General features: G+C 64.6%; 2 protein-coding genes across 10 annotated transcripts; one reads left to right on the forward strand and one right to left on the reverse strand.

Annotated features, from left to right (window-relative positions):
• Positions 1 to 340: 340 nt before the first annotated feature.
• On the reverse strand, positions 341 to 7,724 carry PTMA (prothymosin alpha). Of its 4 annotated transcripts, none has more exons than XM_090053529.1 (5): positions 7,557 to 7,724; positions 4,974 to 5,045; positions 4,410 to 4,497; positions 2,207 to 2,280; positions 341 to 1,273 (listed from the first exon to the last, which is right to left on the reverse strand). In XM_090053529.1, exons 1-5 carry the CDS (start codon positions 7,599 to 7,601, stop codon positions 1,226 to 1,228), a joined length of 327 nt encoding a protein of 108 aa, XP_089909655.1. In that variant the 5' UTR covers positions 7,602 to 7,724; the 3' UTR covers positions 341 to 1,225. The 4 variants fall into 4 exon arrangements, with proteins under 4 accessions (XP_089909655.1, XP_089909654.1, XP_089909652.1 ...); XM_090053528.1 differs by having other exon boundaries at positions 4,410 to 4,500; XM_090053526.1 differs by having other exon boundaries at positions 4,404 to 4,500; positions 7,557 to 7,723.
• Positions 7,725 to 12,788: 5,064 nt separating this feature from the next.
• LOC149863218 (uncharacterized) lies at positions 12,789 to 20,879 on the forward strand. 6 transcript variants are annotated; one of them, XM_090054383.1, is made up of 4 exons: positions 12,789 to 16,361; positions 20,024 to 20,154; positions 20,252 to 20,395; positions 20,571 to 20,879. In XM_090054383.1, exons 1-4 carry the CDS (start codon positions 16,224 to 16,226, stop codon positions 20,650 to 20,652), a joined length of 495 nt encoding a protein of 164 aa, XP_089910509.1. In that variant the 5' UTR covers positions 12,789 to 16,223; the 3' UTR covers positions 20,653 to 20,879. The 6 variants fall into 6 exon arrangements, 1 of the variants encoding a protein (XP_089910509.1); XR_016443212.1 differs by having other exon boundaries at positions 12,795 to 19,126; positions 20,024 to 20,395; XR_016443211.1 differs by having other exon boundaries at positions 12,795 to 19,126; positions 20,252 to 20,879.
• Positions 20,880 to 23,071: the final 2,192 nt, after the last annotated feature.

The raw sequence follows: 23,071 nt of genomic DNA on the forward strand, positions 1-23,071 counted from the left end.
CCCGGCTCCTCTCCAGGCCAACTGACCCTGCAGGACATGGCAAAGTCCCTCCAAAAAGGAGATGCGAAGTTCTCTGGGAAGCATAACCACCCCCGGAGCAAACCCTGGCCCGCTGGGGTCCTCCACTCACCCAGGCTGCGATTAAGCCATTCAGGAAGCAACCAGAGCTCCCACAAAGATGGGCCTGAAATACCCGCTCTGCCCCAGCCTGGGTCCTAAGGGGAAGGGATGGGGGGAAAAAAAGCCCCTCCCAAACAAACCTAAAAACAAAACCAAAAAAGAGAGAAAAGAAAACAACAATAAAAGAAATCAAATGAAAAAGCAGCAGTTGGGAGCCAGCTTCGTTAGAACAACTCAGCAAAATAAAATTCCGGTTTATTGTTGGACAATACGGTTTCACACATACATCAAACAGGCCAAAAAAATTCTTTTTTTTCTTAAAATAAAATAAACAGCAACTTCATAGACAGAAAAAAAAACAACAAAAACCAAAACAAAAAACCCCCCAAAAAAACCAAAACCCCTTTTTTATCTTTGGCCTTGCCGTCTCATACAAACCACTACCTATAGTACAGCTAAAAAGTACATACACAAAAAAAAAAAGTTACTGGAATGCTCGAAATAAGATTGTAATTTTTTTTTTTTTTGCATTTTTGTTTTTTTACAAGGTTGGTCATTTTTTTCCGCTTTTTTTTCTTTTTTTTTCTTTTTTTTTTTCCTCCTCTCCTTGGAGATCGCGTTTATGAACCTGGTCACAGCACAAGTAAAGTCAGAGATGGGTGAACGAGAGATATACACTTCAAAGCCCCCCTTTTGGTCAATCCGAGATCACTTGAAAATGGCTGACCTCCTAACAATATGTACAAAAATATAAAATGTAAATAAAAAATACAAACAAATTCTCCTTTAAAGTACTTTTAAGAAAGAAAGCAGGGCCTTGAAGTTTTGGTGCTTTGAGGGGGGGATGGGGGGACGGAGGGAGGGGGGTTTGGCCCCCGCTAACGGGGGAATCTTTATTTTTGTGTCTGCTCGTTCTGCGGTGGCGGCATGAGGGGACGGGCCTGGGGGGTCTTGCTCTACTTGGTGAAGGTGACCAGGGCAGGGTGGCGAGGGCAAGGGCGTGCTGGCCTTTCTGGTTTGTTTTTTTAATTCCTTATTTAAAAAAAAAAAAAAAAAAAAAAAGAAAAAACAAAAAAACAAAACAAAAAACCCCAAAACGCGCTGCCTAGTCGTCTTCATCGGTTTTCTGCTTCTTGGGGTCGACCTCGTCGTCCTGGGAGGGGGCAAGAGCAGAGGCGTTAGGAGAAGGGCAGGGGCTGAGCGGACGTGGCGCCAGCAGGGACAGCCGGAGAGGCCCGGGGGGATCAGGCACGAGGCCTGGCCCGCTGCGGAGGCTCACGCAGTCCTCAGCCGAAGCCTGAAGATGCCCGGCTGCCCCCTTGGCACCTCTTTGCCCTGCAGTTTTAGGGAGCCCAAATGCCCCATGCTGCCCAGCTCTGGGGCGGCCGCGAGGGGCCAAGGACCGTGGTTCCCTCTGCCTCCCTGCCAGCCCCAGCAAGAAGGGATTCAGCCTTTGCTCCTGGAGGCGGGTTTTCGGCTTCCTCTCCCGCGCGGAGATAAGGGGCCTTATCCGAGTGGCCTTTCTGTGCACCTGGCTCTGCGCAGACCCCACCCGAGGTACCCAGCGAGCTGCGGCTCTCCTCAGGAAGCAGCCGTCTTGCCCGCGCCAGCCCCGTCTCTTGCACCCTTTGACGTGCTGCTGGCACTGCCCAGGAGAGGCCAAGGGCTGGAGAGGGCAGAGCCGGCTCCCAGCACCATTGTGCTGGGGTTCAGCGTCCGTCACCCCCCTCGTCCCCTTCCTAGCCCAGCCAGGGCATCCGGGGTTGCGCCAGCCCCTTCCCCAGCTGCCAGCAGAGCGTGGAGGAAGACTCCCCTCCCAGCTGTGCCATCCCAGCGCGGGAGCACGGGCTGCTCCGGCTGCAGCCGAGGGCGCTCCTAAGCAGGCCACGGGTACAAATGGAAGCGGGCTGAGTCCCCGAGGGCAGCACCCCGGAGGCAAACGCGAGAGCCGTGCCCGGGATGGGGGCAGGAGCCGGGCTCCAAGAGCCCAGCCAGGCTCCCTGGCCCACACGTGCCCCGGTGGATCCCTCCGGGGGACCCGGCCAGCTCTGCTCCAGCAAAGCGCCTGGGATCCATCCCCACTCACCTCATCGTCCTCAGCCGCCCGTTTGCCTGTGGCCCCCTCGGCTTCGTCGTCTTCGTCACCGTCCTCTTCCTCACCTGGGGGAAGGGAGGAGGGAACGTGAGACCTCGGCGGCAGCTGAGCTGCAAGGACGTGGGGAGGGCAGGCTGCGACGCGGGGAGGCAGAGACCCAGCTGGAAGGGGAACCAGCCCTTGAAAGCAAACTCTCTCCCGGCGTCTCCTCGGGCTCCCTGCAGGGCCAAGGGCACGGGCCGTGCCTCGCGCGCGTCGCCAGCGCCAGCCGGCACCTCCACAGCAAAGCATGCAGCAGCCAGGGGCTGCCCCCTGCCCTCCAGCTTCGAGTACCCGGGCCAAAGCAACCTGCCCCAGCGGGCTGGGTCCGAGCAGCGAGTTCCTAACACAGATGGGGCCTGGCAGGATGCCACTGCCTTACGCAGCCCGGGGGAGGGATCTCAACATGGGGGGCCTGGAGCTGCGCTGACCCCTCCGGCTAGTCCGCCCCAGCCTGGCGGGGAGGGGCTGCGTGGGTGCGCTCTCCGATCCACTCGCGCTGGAAGGGAAAGGCTCTCCCCCGGCGGCTCTGCCTAACCGCCCTGCATTACTTATGCTTCTCTTCGCCGCTATTAGGCCACCTTTAATGAGTTGAGAGAGCCAGAACGCATTAGTTCTGAGTCACAACACTTCCTAATTACCACAACGGCGAGCACGTTCTCCAGGGCGGCCGGCAGGCGGCTGGACAGCGGGGGGGCGGGGGAAGAGGCGGTCGCAGACTTGACCCACTTCGGGCTCAAACAGGCCAGTGGATCAGCACGCCGCCCGGTTTCCCCGTGGCCTGGCTGCAGGGCCGGGCCAGCGGCGCAGGATTTTCCCAGCTGTGCGGCGGGCAGCCTGGCAGCGCTCACAAGCGCCGAGGCCAGGAAGCGAGCTCCGCACTGATGTCGCAGGCCGCACGACTGGGGATTAGGGTCACCCGCAGCCCCCGTTTGTCAGCGGGGGCTCAGACGCCGCGTTGCCTGCGCCTCCAAGGACCAGCGCATCCCGGGCTGCGGCCAAGTGACCAAGGTGATCGGGGCATTTTTAGCCGCCCGAGCTGCTTTCAGCCAAGGCAGTAACAATGCCCAAGGTGATCCCGCGACACAGGGCGCCTGCTGGGCACAACACGCAGGGAGCCCCGGGCTGCCCTCGCTGCCTTTCGCAAAGCGCTGGGTGTGGGCTGCGACTGTGGAGCCGATCCGTGACACGGCGATGACCTCGGGGCACGCAACGAGCCAGGAGCTAGCCTCGGGCACCCGCGTCCTAGCCCTGCCTTGCTGCCAGGGGCTCCAAGCCCCGGCCCGCCCGCGGGAGGGCTCTGCAAGATCCACACGTCTCTCCAGGCACGGAGGAGGCTGGTTACTAGGGTATCCAGGCAACACCCCCTCCCCGCCCCCAAACAGGGAAGTCAGGCAATGCAGTCACTTCCTCCCCTCCCCAAAGCAGCAGGCAGCCCTGGGAAGGGACTGCGGAAAGGCAGCTAGTCCCAAGCGCGAGCGTCCCCCCTGCCGCCCCACCGAGCTATCCAGGAGCCAGCCCCTGTCCCCAGCGGAGCCCGCTCCCTTGCACCGGCTGGGGGCAAGGGGGAACCAGCTAGGGCGTCTCTTCCCAAGAAGAGACAAGAGACCCGGGCTCACCGCCGCCTCGGTTCAACCGCGGGATTCCTGGAAGGCTTTGGAGCCCCTTCCCGGCCGCCCGCCCCCGCCCCGCCAGGTTAGTGGGTCAGTGCTGCGGCCCTGCAGCGCAGCGATTAGCCCAGCTGCGGCCAGCTGGGACAGTGCGGCGGGCTAATGACAGCGTGGCTGCCTCCTCCCGGCCTCAGCGGGCGATAAAAATAGCTCGCGTTCTCCAGGCAAGCCAGCCGGGGAAGCGCGGGGTGGCTGCGAAGGGGAAGTGCCCTGGGGAGATGCCGGGGGCCTCCAGCTCGAGCACCGGAGCTGCCCCGGGGCCAGAGCAGCCAGCACCGGCTGCCGGGGGACAGGAGCGCCCCGGCTGCCCGGCGTCGGCCTCCCTGGCGCAGTCTCCGGGCGGCTGGGGCACGCGCGGGAGCCGACCGGGGCGGGGGGAGAAGAGCAGGGAGCACCAGGCCGGGGCCAGCGAGGGGCGCAGCCAGGCACCCCAGGCAGGGGCAGCAAAGGGAGGGCAGGAGCGGGGAGAGGGAAGTTACCATCACCCTCTTCCTCCTCGTCCTCCTCCTCGCCGCCTTCTTCCTCCTCCTCGTCTACTTCGTTGTCGGCTTCCTGCTCCCCGTTTTCCTCGTTCTCCTTGGCGAGACAGAGCACTCACTTAAAACCGCGCTGCGCCAGAGACCGCCAGCCCCGCCACCTCCTGCCTCGCCCCGGGGCGGGCCGGGCCGAGCCGAGGGCCAGGACCCTGGCCAGTTCCTGGCCTAGACAACCTGCCCCCGGGAGGTCGCGCGTGATGGGCCTTAGTGGGATGGCAGGCCAGGGGCCACCCGCCTCGAGGGACGCAGCTTAAAGACCGTATCCTGGGGTGCGCCGGGGATCCCCACCCCTTGCCCCTGGCTGCTGGCGAGGCCTGGAAGAGCCACGCGCCCGAGCCGGGCAGTCTTGAAGGCGAACGCAGGGCACCAGACCCCGGCCCAGCCTCGCGGGCGGGCAGGTCTCCCTGACCGACGCTACCAGCATGCTGCCCCCGCCCCGGGGCTCTGGATCGGCGGGCAGCACCAGCCACCAAGTCCTGGGGAACAAAGCTGGGGCCTCAGGCTGGTACTTACAGCATTGCCGTTGGCGGGCGCATCTCTGCCGTTTTCCGTCTCTTCCACGACTTCCTTCTTCTCTTTTAGATCCTGAAAGGGACAGGCAGAGGCAGTGAGTTCCCCTGCTCGCAGCCCACGGCTCTGGGGGACAGCTCCCGGGCTGGGGAAGACACAGACGGCGCGGGGGAATGGAGGAGGCAGGCAGGAAGCGAGGGACCGGGGCAGGCCCAGCGGACGGGCGCTCAGTCCCAGCCCTGTTTGAGGGCGAGGGGCAGGTCTGGAGCGCGCAGCGCGGGCCGTGAGAGGCAGGCAAGGCGCTGGTTTCCTGCCTCTGCTTAGCAGCCAAAGCCCTGGCTGGGTTCCCACCCTCCCGTGAACCCGCCAGCCCACAGCTCACCCACGCGGCCTGCAGGCTCCCACGGCCGCTTGCTCCGCTCCCCGCCGAGCGCTGCCCTGCTGCAACCGCGGGCACCAACCGCAGTCTCTTTCCCACCCCAGAGAAACCACCCAGGGCCTATTTCGCGCTCGCTGCAGAGAGGAAGTGCCAGACCCTGGCTCCGAGCTCTTGGCTTCGCAGCGCGGAGGCAGGTCCGAGGCGCACAGCCGCGGCCCAGCCCAGCGGCACCGCGCGGGGCCCAGCGCAGGCCTGGGGGCTGGGTCGCTGTCAGGAGGGCACAGCGCACTGCTACGCAAGCAGGCTGGGATCGCGCGTGGGCACCCGCGCCTGCCTCTGCCCCGTCTTCTGTGCGACCCCACCGGCACAGCGCGCTGCCCCCGCCCAGGCCCTTCCCCACTTCACCGGGCCCGCGAGACGGTCGCGAGCCCAGGCAGCTTCCTGCCGGCCCACCCCCGCCCCCACCTTTAGTGGTCAGCCTGCTGCCTGCCCACCCACGGGGGCACTCGCCCCCGCCTCCTCCCACGAGCGGCTGGCGCATCGGGCCTGGCCCCCGACCACGGAGATCTCCCTTTTTACTGGGATTAAAAATGCCTCCGGATTATTCAGCCGGCAGCAGAGACACGTCGAGGACGCCGGGCCGGTTAAGCCGCTCGCAGCCCAGGCATCTGGATAAACCAGACATCTGGATAAACGGGGCGTGGATTAGCCAGGCCTGCCTGCATTATCCCAAGCAGCCCGGCTGCCGGGAAAGGGCGTCTCCGAGCAAGCCCCGGGGATCGCTACACCTGTTAGCGCACACTCGGAAGAGCTGGGCATCGTTCGGGCCGCTTCTCGGCCGCGGAGAGAGACCTCCCGCGCACACAGCGCCCCCGAACTGCCCCTGCTGGCTCCGAGCAGCGCCCGGCACGGAGCCCGGGGCCGCTCCGAGCGTTTCCTGGAGGCGCCGCGCGGCGCACACTCAGAGTTTCCAGCTCGGGATTACTAAGCTCCGTGCCCACTCCTTTTCACTCAGAGAGAAAACAACGCCGGGGCACGGCGCGAGCCGCGCTCCTGCTCCCGGGAACGCGCCAGCCGGAGACGCCCGGCCCCGCCGGCCTTTTCCGATGCTTCCGGCCCATCCGAGCGGCCGCCCCGGACCGCGCGGGCCCCTCCGGCACAACTTTCCCTCCGCGCCCGCCAGCCCATCCACGGCCGACAGGCAAATGCGCCCAGCCGGCTTCGGGGCTTCGACGAGCCTCCGATTACAGGTGCGGCGAGGCTGTTTGCCCAAAGACAGCCGCGCCGGCGGGGAAGCCTCGCCTTCCCGGGTGCCCGAGCACGAGCCCCGACGCTCGCTCGCGGGGGCCGTGGGAGCGCCCCCGCGCGGGAAGGTCGCAGCCTCGGGCGCTCGAAGCACAGGCACCTGCCGCCCCCCTGTCGGGGGCGGCGTGCGCACCCAGGGGTGCCCCCACCCCTGCCGTGCCAGCCCGCAGGGGGCGCCCACCACCCCAGCGCCACGCGCCCTGTCCCCGTTCAAACCGCGCGCCACTGGGCGCGCCCGCTGATTGGCCGGCGGCCAGCGCGCCCGCCCCGCCCCTCGCCGGGGACCGCGGTCCCGCGGGGGCCGGGGGCAGCACTACATCTCCCAGGGGGCCGCGCGGGGCCGGGCCGGGGCCGGGGCCGGGGCCGGGGCGGGCAGCACGTGGCGGGCGCTGGTGGTGCGGTGCGGTGCGGTGCGGGTGCGGGGGGGGGGGGGGGCTCTGCCCTGGGGCATCCCGCGCGGACACACGGCGCGGGAAGCAGAAGTGAAAACGAAAACCGGGCGGCGGAAGCCCGCGATACATTGTGTCCCCGCGCCGGGACAGCGCCGGCAACTTCCCGCGCGGGGCGGGGGGCGGCTAAGCCGCGAGCTTAATCGGGCTTAACTCCGCGCCCGGCCGCGTCCACCTGCCGCCGAGATAACCCGCTTAGAGCCGCGGACAAAGGACCGCGCGCCGCCCCAGCTCGCCCGGGGCCGCGGACGCCCCCGGGGCGCGGTGCCCCGGCGCCAAGCGCCCCCCGGCCGGCCGCCGACAAAGGGGCCGGCGCTGTCACGCCGCGGGGGGCGAGCGCAGCCCGCGCACGGAGCCGGAGGTGCGCCCCGCGCCGAGACAAAGAGGCGGGAGACGCCGCCGGGGAGGAAGCGGCGCCGGGCACGGCTGAAAATAGCGCGGCGCGGCGCTCACCTTGGCGGAGATCTCGGCGCTGGTGTCCACGGCCGTGTCCGACATGGTGCGGTGCGGGCGGGTACAAAATAGCTCTGTATAAAAATAGCCCCGCGCGGTCGGGCGCAGGCGCAGGCGCAGCGCAGCGAACAATGCAAAGATGGCCTTGGCCGCGCAGTGGAGGGCTCACGCGGCGCCGCGGCCCCTCTTATAGAGCCGGGGGCGGCGCCGCGCCTGCCCTGCGCGCCGCTCATTGGCCGCGCCCAGCGGGCAGCGCCGCCGCCATTGGTCGGGGGGCAAACAATGGGCAAGGCTGCTTAAAGCGGCAGTGCCGACGCGCGCCTGCGATGAGTTCGCGCCCGGCCTCAGCCCGGCCGCCGCGGGGGGGCCTTCTTGCCCCCCCGCGCTTGGCTTTTTCCCCCTCCTTCTTAAACTTTTTTTAAGACTCAAGTTTAAAGTTCTCGAACTAAACAAACAAACAAAAAAAATCCAAAAGCCGGCTAGATATGGCGCCCCCTTCTCCCCTCCCCCAGTGCCTGCTCCGCGCAAGATGCGCCCCGCCGGAGCCACTGGGGGAAGTGGGGCGGGGGAAGGGACAGGGGGGCAAGGCGCCTCGCCATCCGCAAGGGAAACGCTCCGCGCGTTGGCCCCGCCCTGCGCCGCGCCGCTTTGCGGCGCGCGTGGCTGAAAATAGCGCGCAGCAGAAGCCCGCGATTTTCAGAAGAGAAAAGGCAGCGAGGAGCAAAATAAACACCCCCCTCCCCCAAACACCGCTCCTCCTCGCCAATTGCAATTAAAAACCCCGCCAGGTCCGCGGCCGCGCAGGGAGCTGCGCGCCCTACCGCCTTTTCTTGCGCCGAAATTGAGCAAGAAAAAATTAAAATAATTTAAAAAATAATGAATTGGAGGTGGGGTTGCGGGGGTGGGGAAGTTTTTTTTTTTTTGCCATTTGGGGCAAAAAAAAAAAAAAAAAAAAAGTCCTCTCCGGGTAATTGCTATTTTTATTTTGCAATTAGTAAAAAAGTCCGGGAGTGGGGGAGGGGCGGGGCGCAGCCGCCCCCCCATGGAGGCAGCGGCACTGCCACACTCAAGATGGCGCCCGCAGCTCTGCGGGCGCAGCTCCTGAGCTTCCCCGGCCCAGCAGCAGGCCCCGAGAGCCAGCAACGCTGGGCCGGGGCCAGTGCGGCCCGACGAGGCTCTTGCCGGTGCCAGCTCCGGGAAAGGGGACGGCGGGACCGGGCCAGCCGGCCGGGTCAGGCGGAGTAGCGGAGCCGCCACACTCAACATGGCCGCCGGCCCGGCGCGACGACCACCGGAGTTTGTCCTCGGAGGGCGGGATATAGGAGCCGGGCGACGCGCATTGGCCGCCCGCGCTGAGCGAACGCTGTGTTGACGCTTTGCGGCGCCTTATTGGCTGCGGCGCCTGTCCGTCTGCCGGGGGGGTGGCTCGGAAAACCCGGCGGCGGAGCGCCGGCGGTGGACGGGGTGGGAGCAGGGCAGGCGCGGGGCTGGCACCGAAAGTACAGTTTTGCGCCCAGGTGGCATGTGCAGCGCTTGCACTGGGGCGACCCCAAACATAGGGTTTAAAAAGAGGTCCCCAGAGGGCACGTGCAGCAGCGGTGGCGTTGGGGTGAGCCCGAACATAGGTTTTAAAAAGTCCCCAAATTGCACGTGCCGCACTTGTCGCCCCCGCCCCGCAGCTTTCTGCCCCGGGCTCGTGCCCCTCGTCACCCTCGCCCAGGCAAAGCTGCCTCTGAGGGGCGAGCGCTGCAGCCGCTCGCTCCCCGGGAGCCCAGGCCCTGTCGGCGCCGGCTGCCCGGGGTCGGGGTCGGGGGCGCCAGGCCCTGCGGCGCGCTCGCTCTCCTCCGCGCCGCCTGGCGTCCCCAGGGCCGGCGCTGGAGGGGCCGAGCTTCGGGCGCGTGCCAGGCTCATCGCGGCAGCAGCGTTGGCTTCTTTTTGAGCAAAGGCAGCGTGGCGCAGCGGGAATGAGTGCGAGGGGCTCCGGCGTCCTTTCCCGCTGGGTGCCCTTGTGTCGGCCCCGGCGCCCCGCGCCTCTGGGTCTGGCCGCCCGCTGTGCGAGGCAGGGACCCCGAGGTGTGTACGTGCGGCTCCCGACACGCCGCGCCGAGCTCGGCCTGGAGGTGTCAATGGGAGGCCGCAGGGGGAAGGGACCTCAGCGGGGACGTGGGCGCGGGGGAGGGCAGGCGTGGGGCCTTTCCCAGCGACAGCAGCGCGCCGTGGCTGCGGGCTCGTGGCTGCCCGCGGCCGCGGCTCGGCGCTCGTCCAGGGACATGGGCCAGAACGAAAAGGAAACGGCCGCGCTTCGCTGGAAATGCCGGGAGCGCCTCTCCCTCCCTGCCGGCGGCCCGTGGCCGCCGCATCCTGCAGGCCGCGGCCACGGGGGTTTTGCTTTCTTTCTTCCTTGGCTGCCTGGGGCAGCACACGAGGAAGCCTCGCATGACTTTGCCGCCAGGACGCTTGGAGGAGCGAAACCTCAGCAGGGGTCGGGTGGTCGTGGGCTCCCGGGACCGCCCAGCCGGTGCCTCGTGGAGGGAAGCAGCGGGAGCTGGATGTTTTACACCTGGGCGGCCCAAAGAGGAAAAAGAAAAGCTGCTGCCTGCTCCCGACCTCCTTCCCTGCCCCTCTGGGCGGCCAGGGGAGACGCTGGCGGCGAGGAGCGGGGCGGGAACGGGGTGTGGGCTGCGGGGCTGAGATGAGCTGGGCGCTGGAGCGGCCCCGAGGCGTTTCCCCTCCTCCATAGCCAGCCCCGGCCCTGCCCCTGGCTCGGGGCGGGGGGGCCAATGCCCCAGGGTGGAGGTCCCGCTGCTGGCACGGCTCCACGGGGGCTCGCCCCTCGCGGGGCGGGGATGAGCAGTCGTGGCTCGGCGGCTTGCGAAGTGTGTCCCTGGGCTGCGGCGCGCCAGGCGTGCGGCTGTTTCTAGGTCAGCCCGGCAGTGGGGAGAGCTCTAGCCCTGAGCCCTGAGGTGGCTGCTGCTCCGCCATCGACGCTGGGTGTGGGAAGTCCTCCGCTGGACTCCCGGCCCGGGAACGCGCCGGGGAAACACTGCAGTTATTCCCATGGGAATGGGGCGGGCGGAGGGAGCCCGTGCAGGTGTCTGGGGAGTATCCCGCCGCACGCCTCCTCCCCGGGACTCGCTGGCTCCCCCCTGGGGAGGGCAGAGGCGGGAGCGCAGGTGGAGAGGACCCGGGCGAGCTGGGCCCATTTGACGCCCCGGGGTGGCCTCCGAAGGGCCTGTGGTTGGGTGCCACGGAGCGGGAGGAGACGCCTTCCCTACGGGAGCCATTGCAACCCCCCGGCTGGGCCCGGAGCCGGGCCGTCGGCGGTGCCCCGACACGCTCCCCGGCGGGAGCTCCTCTGCCCACATTACCAAATCCTGGCGTGAGTCACCGATGCTTTGCAGCCTGGCAGAGGTCCAGCCGGGAGGGATGAACGCGGCGCCGAGGTTGGAGCCGCGCAGCGCAGGCGCCTCGTGCTCTGCAATGCCCCGGCGTGGCGCTCGGCCCCAGTGCCCGCGGCGGGGGACCCTGGGCCCAAGGGGTCACACGGCCGCTGGGGCTCTTGGGCATCTCCCTTGTGTCCTGCTTTGGTCCATCTCTGCCTCGCGGCAGCAGGCAGGAGGAGGAAGCCGCCTGCCTCCGTGCCGATGGCTTGCGAGGCTCCGGCGCTGAGATGCCCAAGCACCACTTACACGCCCGATGGGGGGAACAGGACCTGGCCCGTGTCGTACGCGACCTGGCGGGCTTGGGGGTTTGCAAAGGGGCTCTAAAGCACTCAACTTTAGTTGCCCGCTCCCAGCCCCAGCCCCACCACCGTGACCCCGTTGGGTCTCTGGTGCCCGAAAGGCAGCAAGTTGGCAGCCTCGGGCCGCTGCCCCGCACGCAGCCCGGAAAGCCGCCCCCCCAGGCCCCTCCGCCTCCCAAAAGTCACCGTCTCCCCGCGCAGCAGGGCCAGGCCGGAGATGAGGCAGGGGTCTCTCTCCCGGCGCCCAGCCTGGGGCCCAGGTTGCCCCTGCCCTGCGCCCCTGTGCGGCTTCAGCCCCGGGGGTGTCACGCCGGTGCCCGGGTGCCGGGCAGCTGGAGGACGGGCGAGCAGGGGCCCCGGGTGCTTTCCCGACCCCAGCCCCAACCCCAACCCCACGGCCTTCCCGCACGCGGGAAGCGCTACTTCCACATCAGGCAGATGGGGAAACTGAGGCACGTGGCAGGCCCTTGCCATGCCAACAGCTCTCCCGCCCCTTCCTGCCTGGCGCAGCCGATTGGCTGAGGGGTGCTCGTTCCCATTGGCTGACGGTGCCAGGCGTTGCAGCTTGTTCATCACCTCTCCGTGGGCCATCCCGACACGCCCGTCGGAGCGGGAGAGGAGCAACCGGAGGTGTTTAATCAGTCCGAATACATCGTCTTGCTTGGGAATTTGGGGGGGTGGCGGGAGCAGTGGCGAGGAAACCTCCCCGGGGAAGGCGCGAATGGGCCCGTCCCGAACAGTCCTCCGAGGGGCACAGAGAAAGAGTGGCGGGGGGAGGGTGCTTCCCACCCCCTAAAATATCAGCTGGGCCCCTGTAATTATGCCAGGATGCTCTAGGGCTTGTGGTTATTGTGTAACGAGGACACGCCTTGCCATCCACCGCCTCGCGCCACAACCTGCCGTGGCCTGCTGGGATTTCACAAGAGCACATGCCCTGTCACGCCTCTCGCCGGGGCTGGGGGCGAAGAAGGGACGCGGGTTTGGCGGGAGCCCCCCCAGGCCTGCAAGAGGCCGTGGTCAGTGGTGGCGGGGGCTGAGGCAACCCCACGCTCAGCGCTTGGACCGGCTTGGCGTGAGCCGCCGGGCATGGAGGGCAGCGCGGCCTGCTTGAAGTCCAGACGCGGCTGTTTCTGGACCCGCCTTTCCGTGAGCCCGGAAGAAGTCAGCCTTGCAATCCCCCTCGGATGGCTGGCGCCTTTCCCCAGGTGGGGAAACTGAGGCACAGGGCAGCCACGGGACGAGTCTGAGGTCGCGTGGGGAGCGGAAGCGCGACGCGAGCCTTAGCCAGGGCGGCCGTCCCCCGCGCGAGTGCTTCGTGTGCAGTGTTTCTGGCTGGCAGAGGAGCAGGGCGTGCGCGCGCCGTGGCCCAGAGGGTCAGACAGGCGCGCGCCAGGACTCAGGACAGGAGCTGCTGGCCCTGGGGGCATTCGAGAAACGAGGGGGGATCCCCCTTCCCTCCCGGTGACGCCAGCTCCTGGCTGGCTGCGCGCGCGGGGACCACCCAGGCTCCGAGGGGAGCGAGTCGCTCGCTTCCCGCATGCGGTCTGGCCTCCGCAAGGGCTCGGGGACCGCTGGCAGGGCTCCCCTCTTCCCCATCCAGCCGGGCGGATATGACGCGGGCTGTCCCTCTACCGGCGGGCCTCAGCCCCCAGAAGCTGCGGCCGGATGAGGGAGAGCGGAGCGCAGAGTGCCAGAAATGATTTCAGGCCTGCAAAGGACGGCCGGTGAGGAAAGGATGAAAGAAGTCAGGTTACGTGGCCCGGAGAAGAGAAGGCGGAGGAGGGATTTGGGAACGGTCTTCAGCTACCTGGAAGGCAATTACGGAGAGGATGGAGCCGGGCTGGTACAGGGGGCAGGACTAGGAGCAACGGCCTCAAGACGCAGCAGAGGGAATTGAGGCTGGAGATCGGGAGAAACTTTCTGACTCCGGGGTGGTCAGGCAACGGGACAGGCTGGGGAGTCTCCACCCTTGGAAGTTTTGCCGAGCAGGTTGGACAGACACTTCCCTGGGGTGGTTTCGTCTGGGACGATCCTGCCTCGAGCAGGGGCCTGTGCTAGATGCCACCTCCCGAGCTCTCTTCCACCTTGACTTTCCTGTCCTCCGAAGACCAGCCGCGGGGCTTTCATACCCCGTCCCTGCCACGGGGCTCGCACGGAGCATTTAAGGAGGGGAAACAATGGATCATCACAGCTTTGCGCAGGGCACTGTGAAGGCAACGGGCGACGGACGGCCGCTACCTGTAGCCAGCGATGCTGGAAGCCGCGTCGGGGCTGGGAGGCCGCGGGACAGTCGCTCCACTCCAGGCCCTTTCAAACCACAGCGTGAAGGAGCTGCCTTCGTTAGCCGTGTCCTTCCTGACGGCGCTCCCTTCAGACTCGCTGCATCAAACAAATGAACTATTCAATTTAACGCAGATTAAACGAGGGCGGGTTGGTAGTTTACGGAGCAAAACTCTTTTCATCAGAAAAGGGATTTTTGCGAAACCTTTTTTTCAGGAATAATCATCAATTTTTATCAACCATTTTTTTCCCCTTGCAAACATAAAAGGGGGTGACAGAGGCATCTTCTTTATTCTGACCATTATTGAAGCTTTTCATCTCCCAAACCCGGGATTTTTGCAAACAAGCAATGCTGATACATGTCTCTATTACTTGGGGTCAGGTGGGACTTTTACCTCTTGCTCAGATTGGCACGGGTGGGTTTTGTCTTCCTCTGTAGCAGGAGCCCGGCCCCTGCTTGGGATTTCTTGAGCGTCTATTGATGTTGCTAGCACCAGATGTCACGAAAATCGAAATGGGAATAGTCGCCATCTCCATGCTGCGGCAGCGCTCCCCGATACGCGCCAAGCGGTGCCCTTAGGAGCAGCTCTTGAGAGTCACTGGAAGGGGGAACATCTCTGAAATCGTGCACCGTGGCGGGCAGATGTGGCTGATCGATGCCACGAGATCTTTGTGGCCAGGAGGGCCCCCATGGGTCTCCAGCCCATGGTGGAGGTGGATGCAGCACAGCCGGCCACGGACGATAGTTTTCGGTGTGCTCATCTTGCTTCTTCTGCCCATTTGTCTCAACCTGGCCGGAGGAGTTGTGCCCATGTCCCCGCTGCCCGTGGCCTGGCCCTTCCCACATGAAATGTGCTTGCCGTGGGCACAGGTGACCGTGATGACTGTGGCCTGGATCCTTCGCCAGTGAAACGCCACCATGCAGCCTCCCGGGAGCAGCCCGGGCAGGAGGAGCTGGCATGTGGCCTCCTTCCTGCTCAGCCCAGCAGCCGCCCACGCCAGCAATGGCCATAGGCACTGGAGAGGAGACGGAGCACCTGGGCTCCATACACGTGTTTGACCCTGCTCTGACTTCACTGGTTTTAGGGGACCACGTAAGAGGGCAGCCCCAGGGGCACCCGCCTCACCCCTGTCGGGATACGAGATGGCCTGGGGTTCCCACAGCGCCTCTGCCCTGGGGTTGGAGCGTGGCTTGTTGTCCGTGGAGCCGGTGTGGGCTCATCCCGAGGGGGCATCAGGTCCAAGCTGCTCCTGTGGGACCGGCCTCTGTTATTCACCCCCACGCATGGACTGTCCGGCCGGGGCTGAGCTTACGGGATGGCACGCGGAGCCATCGTCCCCTGCCAGGAGCCCTCCCGACACCGGAGCCAACCCCGCTGCGGTTTTGGGTCCATCCTTCTCGTTACGTTGTACCCCCTTGGCGGCCGCCACTGCCTCCACCTCCAGCCACGGGGCTGCGTGGGGCTCTGGGTGCCCCCCAGCAATGTAGAGATGCTGGATAAACCCCGCAGCGCAGCATGGACCAGCCCCAGCCGCGGCGAGGCACGTCCCGGTGAAGTGCCAGCACAGGGCACCCCTGCCCATGCAGCACCGCACACCATGCCCATAGCTGGCTGCTGCCCCATGCCTGGTCCTGGGCTCCAGGGCTGCCCTGGCTCCACCAGTGCCCGGGTCCCAGCACGGGAGGGCCCCGCCAGCCAGGCACCGCGGGCCAGCCGGTCCCTGCCTGTCCCCGCAGCTGCAGCGAAGCCTTGTCACGCCGATGGCTGGAGCCCTCCGAATGCCCGACCTTGGGCGGCTGCCCCGTCTGCTCGCGAGCCAACGTCGGCCTGTCACCTCCGGCCCCGGTTCACACCCATGGCGGCTCCCTGGTGTTTGCCCGCCCCTCGGAGTCGGCGTGGGGACCCGCCTGGGCCTGGCTCCCCCTCCCCGTGTCCTTCGAAACCCCTCGAGGCCAGAGCGCCCGGTCGGGCTGGTGCACGGGGCCCGTGGGCCGGACTCTTCTCTGGACCAGCTGCATTTCTTTGGGAGGCCGTGTTCGCCCGGTCCGCGCCCCCCGACTCCTGCCGCCCTGCCTGGCTTTGCAGGGACCTGTGGCTGCCTCAGCTCCCAGACCAAAGACGTGCTTCAGGCCCTCGCCCCCGTGAGCTGCCACCGAGCTCAGTGCTGAGGCTGGGGCCTTCCCAGGTCTCCGGGGACCCGCTGCATGGCTCAGGCCCCCCAGCTCTGCCTGTACGGGGCAGCTGGAGGCCTCAGGGACGGCGGTAGATGAGACCGGCTTTGCGGCTGGGCCCCTGCAACGTCCCGGGGCTGGGCCCACGCTCCCTGCCGGCGGCCGCCTGTGGAGCTTAGACCTACGTGGGGCAGCTCTCAGCTCCCGTGAGGCCGGGGGCTGTGGGACAGATCACGGGGGGATTTGAAGGGGGCTGCGGGCCTGGCCCCGTGACACCCCTCCAGATGCATTCGGGAGGCATCAGGACCACCGCCGTCCTCTGCCCTGGAATTGCGGCTGCCTCTGGGGTGGGCACAGCTGCTGCTCATGGACCTCACAGAGTGTGGGGGGTCAGGCCTGACCCAGGTCAAGACAGGTGTGGGCTCAGCTGGGCAGGAATCAGAGCCCAAGGGGCTAGGAGCTGCGAGGGGTAATGACGGGCAGCGACAGGCCAGGGGCACGATGCGGCTCTCGTGGCTGGCACGGCGTGCCATGGAGGGGCGTGGATCATGTCTGCAGCACTGGACCCAGCAGCTTGCACTGTCCTGGGCACCGATGGGCGCCGTGCCAGGTGCGGACAGGCAGCGGGTGCCAGTGGGCGGCAGGAGCTGGCGCCAGCCGGGTTGCATGGGCACAGGGCAGGGGGGTGACGGCCTGGGGCAGGGACTTGACTGGTGCCGGCAGCCTTTCCCCTTGCCTTGCCCAGCCTGCTGCTCTGGCTTCTGCTCCCTGCCCTGCACACCCTGTCCTATCTGCTGCTCTACTTTTGGCTGCCTTCCCCATCTGCTACTTGCTTTCTGCTCCGTGGCCTGTCTGCTGCTCTGCCTTCTGCTCCAGGCCCTCTGCCCCTGTCCAGTCTCCTGCTCAGCTTTTTTCTCGCCACCTGATCTTCTGCGCCCTGCCCTACCTGCCCACCCCCGCCCTGCTCTGCCACGTGCCATTCACAGAAGCTGCCTGGTCACTGCCCCCCGTCTCCGATCCACCTGATTTATGCTCCTGTACAATATATTCCCATCTCCGGGGGGTGACTTTACCTTGGGTCGCAGGACTGACCCCCAGGACATGGCTGCACGTTGTGGGTCTGCTCCGCATTGGCACCAGCATCCAGGCAGATCCCCCGGCGCATGCTCTGGGGCTGCCCCTTGGTGCCCGTGGTCAGTTGTGGGTCTGGGTGAAAGCTCTCCCTGGGCACGTGGCCGGGGCAGCCCACTGCCCAGCGCCTGCGGGGCAGCCCCACGCGGGGCCCTGAGGCACATGAGGGGGACCAGGGGTACATGTAGCTATGTGCTGCCTGGTGCTGCCGCGCTGCACCCCAGAGGTAGCTGCATTTCAACAGGGAGAGAAGACAGCAGTTTCTTTGGGCCGCCCTGCACCAGGGAGCACCGGGGTCAGGTGTCCCCCCAGCTGTGGGGGCGAGGGAACCTACCAGCTGCTTCCATGTCCCCAGCCAAGCACCCGGGAGGTGAGAGACGGACGAGGGGCTGAACTAGGCCAGACCCGAGCCAGAGGCCTGGTGCGGCCTGACCACATTTACCGGCAGCTGCAGCTGAACCCTCCACCCACCCCCACCCTCGGCCTCCGACTCTCGCAGGCAACGGCCAGCAGTTTCGGTTCCCACCACGGCCCCGGTGCGGGCAAACAGAAAGCAGCACTGTGCTGCACCCAGGTGCCCCCGGCCCCACCTCGCTCGGGGCAGAGCTGCCCGCCAGGATGGGGAGATGCTGCACCCGGAGCCAGCCCCTGCCTGAGCCCATTGCCCCGGACCTGGGACCCAGCTTGGGCACGGGGCTTTCCACGGCACATCCGTGGACGTCGCTGAGCCCTGCCCACGGGGATGACACGGCTGTTTCTATGGTAGCTGCTGGGATGTGGGGGTGACCACAACCAGACCCTCAGGGACAGGGGCTCCAGCGGTAAATCTTCATAGCCCAGGTGTGCATATGTATGTGCACGTGTGTGCATGCGCATGCGTGCATGTGTGCATGTGCATGGATATGTGCATGTGTGCATGTGTGTTTGTGCATGAGGATTATGGCAGGGTGGCTTGTGTGATGGGTGTGGATTGTGGTGTGTGTGTGTACAGGGCAAAGCCTGTGCATGCGTTTATGGCTCAGTGTGCACATGCACATTTGGTGGGGTGGTGTTTGTGTGGCTACAGTGGGGTGTGCGCACTGACTGGGGGTGTGGATGGGTTGTGGGGGTGCATACGTGTCAGGGCATGCATGTAGATCTAGAGTCTGGTGTGTGTGTGTGTGGATGGGAGCAGAGTGCATGAGCGTGTTATATCCGTGTGCACAGGTGTGCATGCATGTGAATGAGAGCAGGGTGCACGTGTATGTTAGATCCATGTGCACGTGTGTTCCGTGGAGTGTATGTACGTGCTAGATCTGTGTGTTCGTGTACCAGGTGTGCACACCTCTGGTGTGCGGGCGCAGACCCCTGTGGGTGGGCCTGGGCCCCGGGGCATGGGCGGCTAGTCTGAAGACCCATGGCCGCGGTGCCAGGTGCAGGCAGCCATGGGGGAGTTCGGCATGTCCCGGGGAAGCTGCCACCGCCCCTGCCCGAGCCCCCCAGCCCCAGCCCCAACAGGCGATGGGATGATGTCGGGGGAGGGCTGTGCACGGACCAGAGGGCCGATCCCTGCAGCACCACGGGCTTTGCAGCAGGCGAGGTGGGAGCAGGGGTGCGGCTGCTCCTGGCACATCCTGGGTGCCATGCAGCCGACCCCGTGCAGCCCCCCTGCCCTCAGCTGGGTGGAGGGGGCAACGCCTTTCCCTGCAGCTCCTGGATCTCTCCCGCCCAGGGCTGCCCACCGGCACGGAGCAGAGCAGAGCATGAGGAGCCGTCGCCAGCATTGCTGCCATGACACGCTCAGGCGGGATGCTCCTGTCCCCCTGGCTCTTTCCAAGTGTGTACGCCCAGCATGGGTGAAACTAGGCCACGCTGCTGCTGCACGGCCTGCCCTCGCACCTGCGCACACGCCTGGGCCCTTGCTAATCCATGCAAGGACACCTCACACGCACACCTCTAAGCCCCTGGGCCCGCACACATGCATGTGGCTCCGACACCCCCCCCAGGTGTGCACGAAGGAACAGCATCGAGCCCCGGTCCTGGTTCTTTCATCCAGCCATCCTGGGAGGAGCGTCCCCCAGGCTGGGCTCGGGCCATCGGGCGCCCCGAAGATAAAGCTCAAAAGACTCCGGTTCTGCGGGAAGCCGGCGTAGGAAGCCAAGGGCCGCGCTGAGGCTGGTGGGGAAGCTCGGGCGCCTGAAGAGATGCTTGATACTTCCCTAAGGGCCTGGGGCTTCATGCCCAGGGATGTCACCCAGAGAAGAGGTGAGGAACAGCCAAGGTCGAGTTGTCCTCTACCGGGATGGGGCAGGGCCTCCTTACCTGGCTGCTCATGGGTGGTGCTATGGGAGGGTGCCTGGACTCCCAAACTACCCACCAGACCCAGTGACGGCAGGGAGAAGGAGCAGGCAGAGCTGGCCCTTGGGAGGGAGATGTACGTTCCCATCACGGCGTGTTAGGGATGCCCCTCCAAACCAGCCCCGTGTTTCTTCTGGACTCCTGTCACCTCCCAGAGGTCCAAGTCATAAGACCATCAGGGATGCGTTGACTGGGTCAGATCCTAGGTCCAGGGTCCTGCATCACATGGCAGCAGAGAGGGAGCGTGAACTGGGCCTGACCAGGGGTTTTCCCCTATTCCTCCCAGCTCCGGAAAGCTACCACAATAAAAAAAGTCAGTGTGTATTTTCAGATACAGCTAAGCTAATGAAGTGGCAATTTTTGGCACCATTTTGTGACATGTATCTAAACACCGCGTACCATGTACAAGCGCCCCTTGTGCGTGCGCTCTGGTCAACCGCTGCATGAGCTCAGGAGCGGGCGGTTGGCACAGGGCAGTGGCTGGCAAGAAGGACGAACCCCGGTGGGGTCTCTGCAGTGTTGGAGGGGAAGACGGTGTCTGAGCCTTGCACTGACGGGGGATGCCAGTTGCTTGTGATGACTGGTCGGCTGGGCACAGGCTGAGAAAGCTTCCCGAACGCGCACAACTGTTGCAGCACAGCGGGACGAGAGCTTTTTGCCAGTGGAGACCAAAGGGGATTTCTTCCCACCCCCTTCCTAGAAGAAGCCGTAGCCTAGCATTTCAGCCCAGGTTGCACAGAGCCTTAGAGGGGCTGCAATGAAACTAAGCAGCTTTCCCTTTGCTTGGCATTTCCCATTTTGCAGCAGGTGAAAAAGGAAGACAACGCCAGCAAAGCTGACCCGGTGCTGACGCTCCCTGTCCCCTGGCTTGACGGAGCTGACGTCAGCAGAGCAACACCCAGTCTGCAGGTATCCGACAGCCTGGATACCGAGAGGTGGGTCCGGGGTACTGAGACTTAGGTCCTGCTGCAGGTATTTGGTGTCTATGGGGTACCTGGGCACAGAAGTACAAGCCTATCCCACTCCTCCCAGGGCCTGGAGAGCCCCCACAGGGTCTTTGTTTGTCATACGCCTCCATCTCGGCCGTCAGGCCCAGCCACCAGAGCAGCGAGGAGGGGGGCGACCAGCCGGCTTTCATGTGAACGGTTCTCCAGGGCCTCAAGCAGAGGGGAAACGGTACGTGCGCCGATGCCCAGGTGCCACTCACAGGGGCAGGGGATGCACCGAGGCCAAACCGCAGCCACCAGTGCTGGAGATGTGGGGGCGCTCCTTGCTCCGCGGTGCATGTGGCTGTATGAACACGTGGACGGCCCAGAATACGTGATCCTGATGTCTCCCTACCACCACCCAGCTCCCACCACCCTAGACACCGTCTGCCAGTCTTCATGCCAGCCACAAACTTCACCAGCGGGGATTTATTTCTAAGCCACTAATGGAAATGCTGAAGGCCCAGCTTGCTCAGGGACACCCAGATAATAGAAAATGAGGGTGGAAGGGACCTCAGGAGGTCACATCCAGTCCAACCCCTGCTCCAAGCAGGACCCAACTGCATCATCCCAGCCAGGGCTTTGTCTAGCCGGGTCTTCAAAACCCCCAAGGATGGAGACTCCCCCACCTCCCTGGGTAACCTGGGTGCTCCACCACCCTCCCAGTAATAAAGTTTTTCTAATATCCAACCTCAGCTCCCCTTGTTGCAGCTTGAGCCCATTGCTCCTTGTCCCGTCGTCTGCCCCCACTGAGACCAGTCCAGCCCCAGTCTCTTTGCAGCCCCCCGGCAGGGAGGTGAAGGCTGCTATTCAATCCCCCTCGGTCTCCTCTTCTCAGGGACTGCCTATGCAAAGGCTTTTTCTGAGATTTGCCAGTTAGCCAGTTCTTAGCCTCTTCAACAGGTACACGGCTGATGTGGTCGAGTGCCATTGTTTGTCCCCGAACACTGCGCCGTACCAAGGCAAACGCCTCCCAGGACCGTAGGTGCGCTACATAGACGCGGTTCCCTTAAACAACCAAGCGCGTGCTCTCAAGGTACCAAGCCAGGTCCCATCAGACAGGCCCATCTGCCATAAAACCGACACGGCTGACAAAATTACATTCCCGTCTGGTATTTCTTGCTTCATACAATCCCCTGACATGCTCCGTTGTTTTGCCTAATATTGGTGTCAGGCTAGGAGGGACCTGCTCATCAGCATGAGCCTACTCGCCCTTTTTGGGCACTCTCCGAGGCTCCTAGACTTTCCCCAGGATTGCAGGAGCTATTACAAATGAATACCGGCGGTCCAAAGATCCCCTCGACCAGCTCACGAGAGGTTGTTGGGTGCCAGTTATCTGGCCCTGTTGCTGTAAGAATAGATTTCCTTAGCAGATGTTGCTTAATAACCTCCTTGATTATGAATGTCTGGAAAGTAATCTGTCATCCTCCCGCCATACAAATTACATCAGCCTACCCCTCTCCAAGTACAGAACAGATAGATCTATCGAGCCGTTCTGCCTTTTCTCCATCATTGTCCCTCTCCCGTCTCCACGTAGGAAAGGGCTTTCACACTTGGTAGAATTTATTTTGCTCCCACTATACATCAGAAAGCCTCTTGCGAGGTTTGGGTTATCCCCTTCTGACTTTAGCTTCCCTTCTCCGTTTTCCACACCTCGTACGTTTTCATTTAGGCTGTCTGAATTCTGTCTTGGTTCTTCTCCCTAGTCATCCTGCTCCTCATTTTTCTTCATTTTGGAAATTGCCCATTTTGAAGCACCGCACACATGCATGGGGAGCTGGACCCGCGCTCTGTGTGCCCACCCTGGGCAAAGAGCCCCTCTCCCGCCAACCCCCAGCCCATGATTAATTCATCTTTATCCAGCGGGAGGTCCCAAGCGGCGTGAGCGCTGACCAGGTGCTAGCACCTCTTGCACAAGGCCTCTCGCACGCGTCTCACATTGAAGTCCCCATATTACAGTGACACTTGCAAAACACTACAGTCAGGTGTCTGACTGTAGCTTCCCCTGCCCTCCTCCTCGTGACAGGTCCTTCCCCGTACCAGCTCCCGGACGTGGCCGGAGTCGCAGGCGTTCAAAATCCTGCACCTCTCCATTATCAGCAATTGTCCTGAAGCATGCGTCTTGATCAGGGCGTCACTCCCCATCCGTCTCACCCGGTCCAGGTCCTACGCAGGATGGTGACACGGGGCCCGGGGCGGTGCCCCCCGGTTCCAGTGGTACCAATTAGACCAGTGTTTGTGCCATCACTGAGAATTTCCTAGCGCTGCTACATAAGCAAGGGAGACCGCCCCGTGTGCAAGGGCTCAATCTGCTCCCGGCATGCCTGTTTGAGCAGGTACGACACTTGCCTATTAAACACCGTTGCGTTGGAGCTTTCTGCTGCTTGCTGGGACGAGCGGCGGGAAGGAGGATTTGGAAGATCAGTCCGGTCAGTCAGGCTCTGCTGGGGTTCCCCCTCCAGCCCCGCTGTTTGCATTCGCGGGTCTGAGCCGGGCATCGCACAGACATGCTCCGTCTCAAAAGAAACCCTCGTTCCAGCTGCCCCCGGACTGGGATCCCCGGGGCCTGCAAACACCCCCGGGGCAGGTCGGTCCGACCCCACCTTCCCGGGGATGTGGCACAGCTGGGCGGGTTGTAGCTCTGCGTGCCTGTGCGTTGCAGAAGGGAGGGCAGGGAGGGGAGCCTGTCTCCAGCACTGCCCCCCGTGCGTGCTCACAAGCCGCTCTGGCAGGGCAGGGAAGGGGCTACTGCACTATGCCCTCCCGCCGGGCCAGGAGGCCAGCGCCCAGGCCGGAGCCGCCAAGGAGCAGGGCGCTCTCTGGCACGTGCTGCGTGGCCGCAGCTGCACGTGCATCCCGCCCAGCC

The sequence above is a fragment of the Crocodylus siamensis genome, chromosome 6, assembly GCF_052110815.1.
Source record: "Crocodylus siamensis isolate JL-2025a chromosome 6, ASM5211081v1, whole genome shotgun sequence".
Taxonomy (NCBI): Eukaryota; Metazoa; Chordata; order Crocodylia; family Crocodylidae; genus Crocodylus; species Crocodylus siamensis.

Coding starts and splice junctions, on each gene's coding strand:
- PTMA (XM_090053526.1), bottom strand. CDS start 7,601: ATGTCGGACACGGCCGTGGACACCAGCGCCGAGATCTCCGCCAAG. Junction 4,501..4,973: donor CGCCCGCCAACGGCAATGCT/GTAAGTACCAGC, acceptor TGTCTCGCCAAG/GAGAACGAGGAAAACGGGGA. Junction 2,281..4,403: donor CGAGGAGGAAGAGGGTGATG/GTAACTTCCCTC, acceptor CCCTTCCCCCAG/GTGAGGAAGAGGACGGTGAC.
- LOC149863218 (XM_090054383.1), top strand. CDS start 16,224: ATGACGGGCAGCGACAGGCCAGGGGCACGATGCGGCTCTCGTGGCTGG. Junction 16,362..20,023: donor ACCGATGGGCGCCGTGCCAG/GTGCGGACAGGC, acceptor CCCATTTTGCAG/CAGGTGAAAAAGGAAGACAA. Junction 20,155..20,251: donor GACAGCCTGGATACCGAGAG/GTGGGTCCGGGG, acceptor CACTCCTCCCAG/GGCCTGGAGAGCCCCCACAG.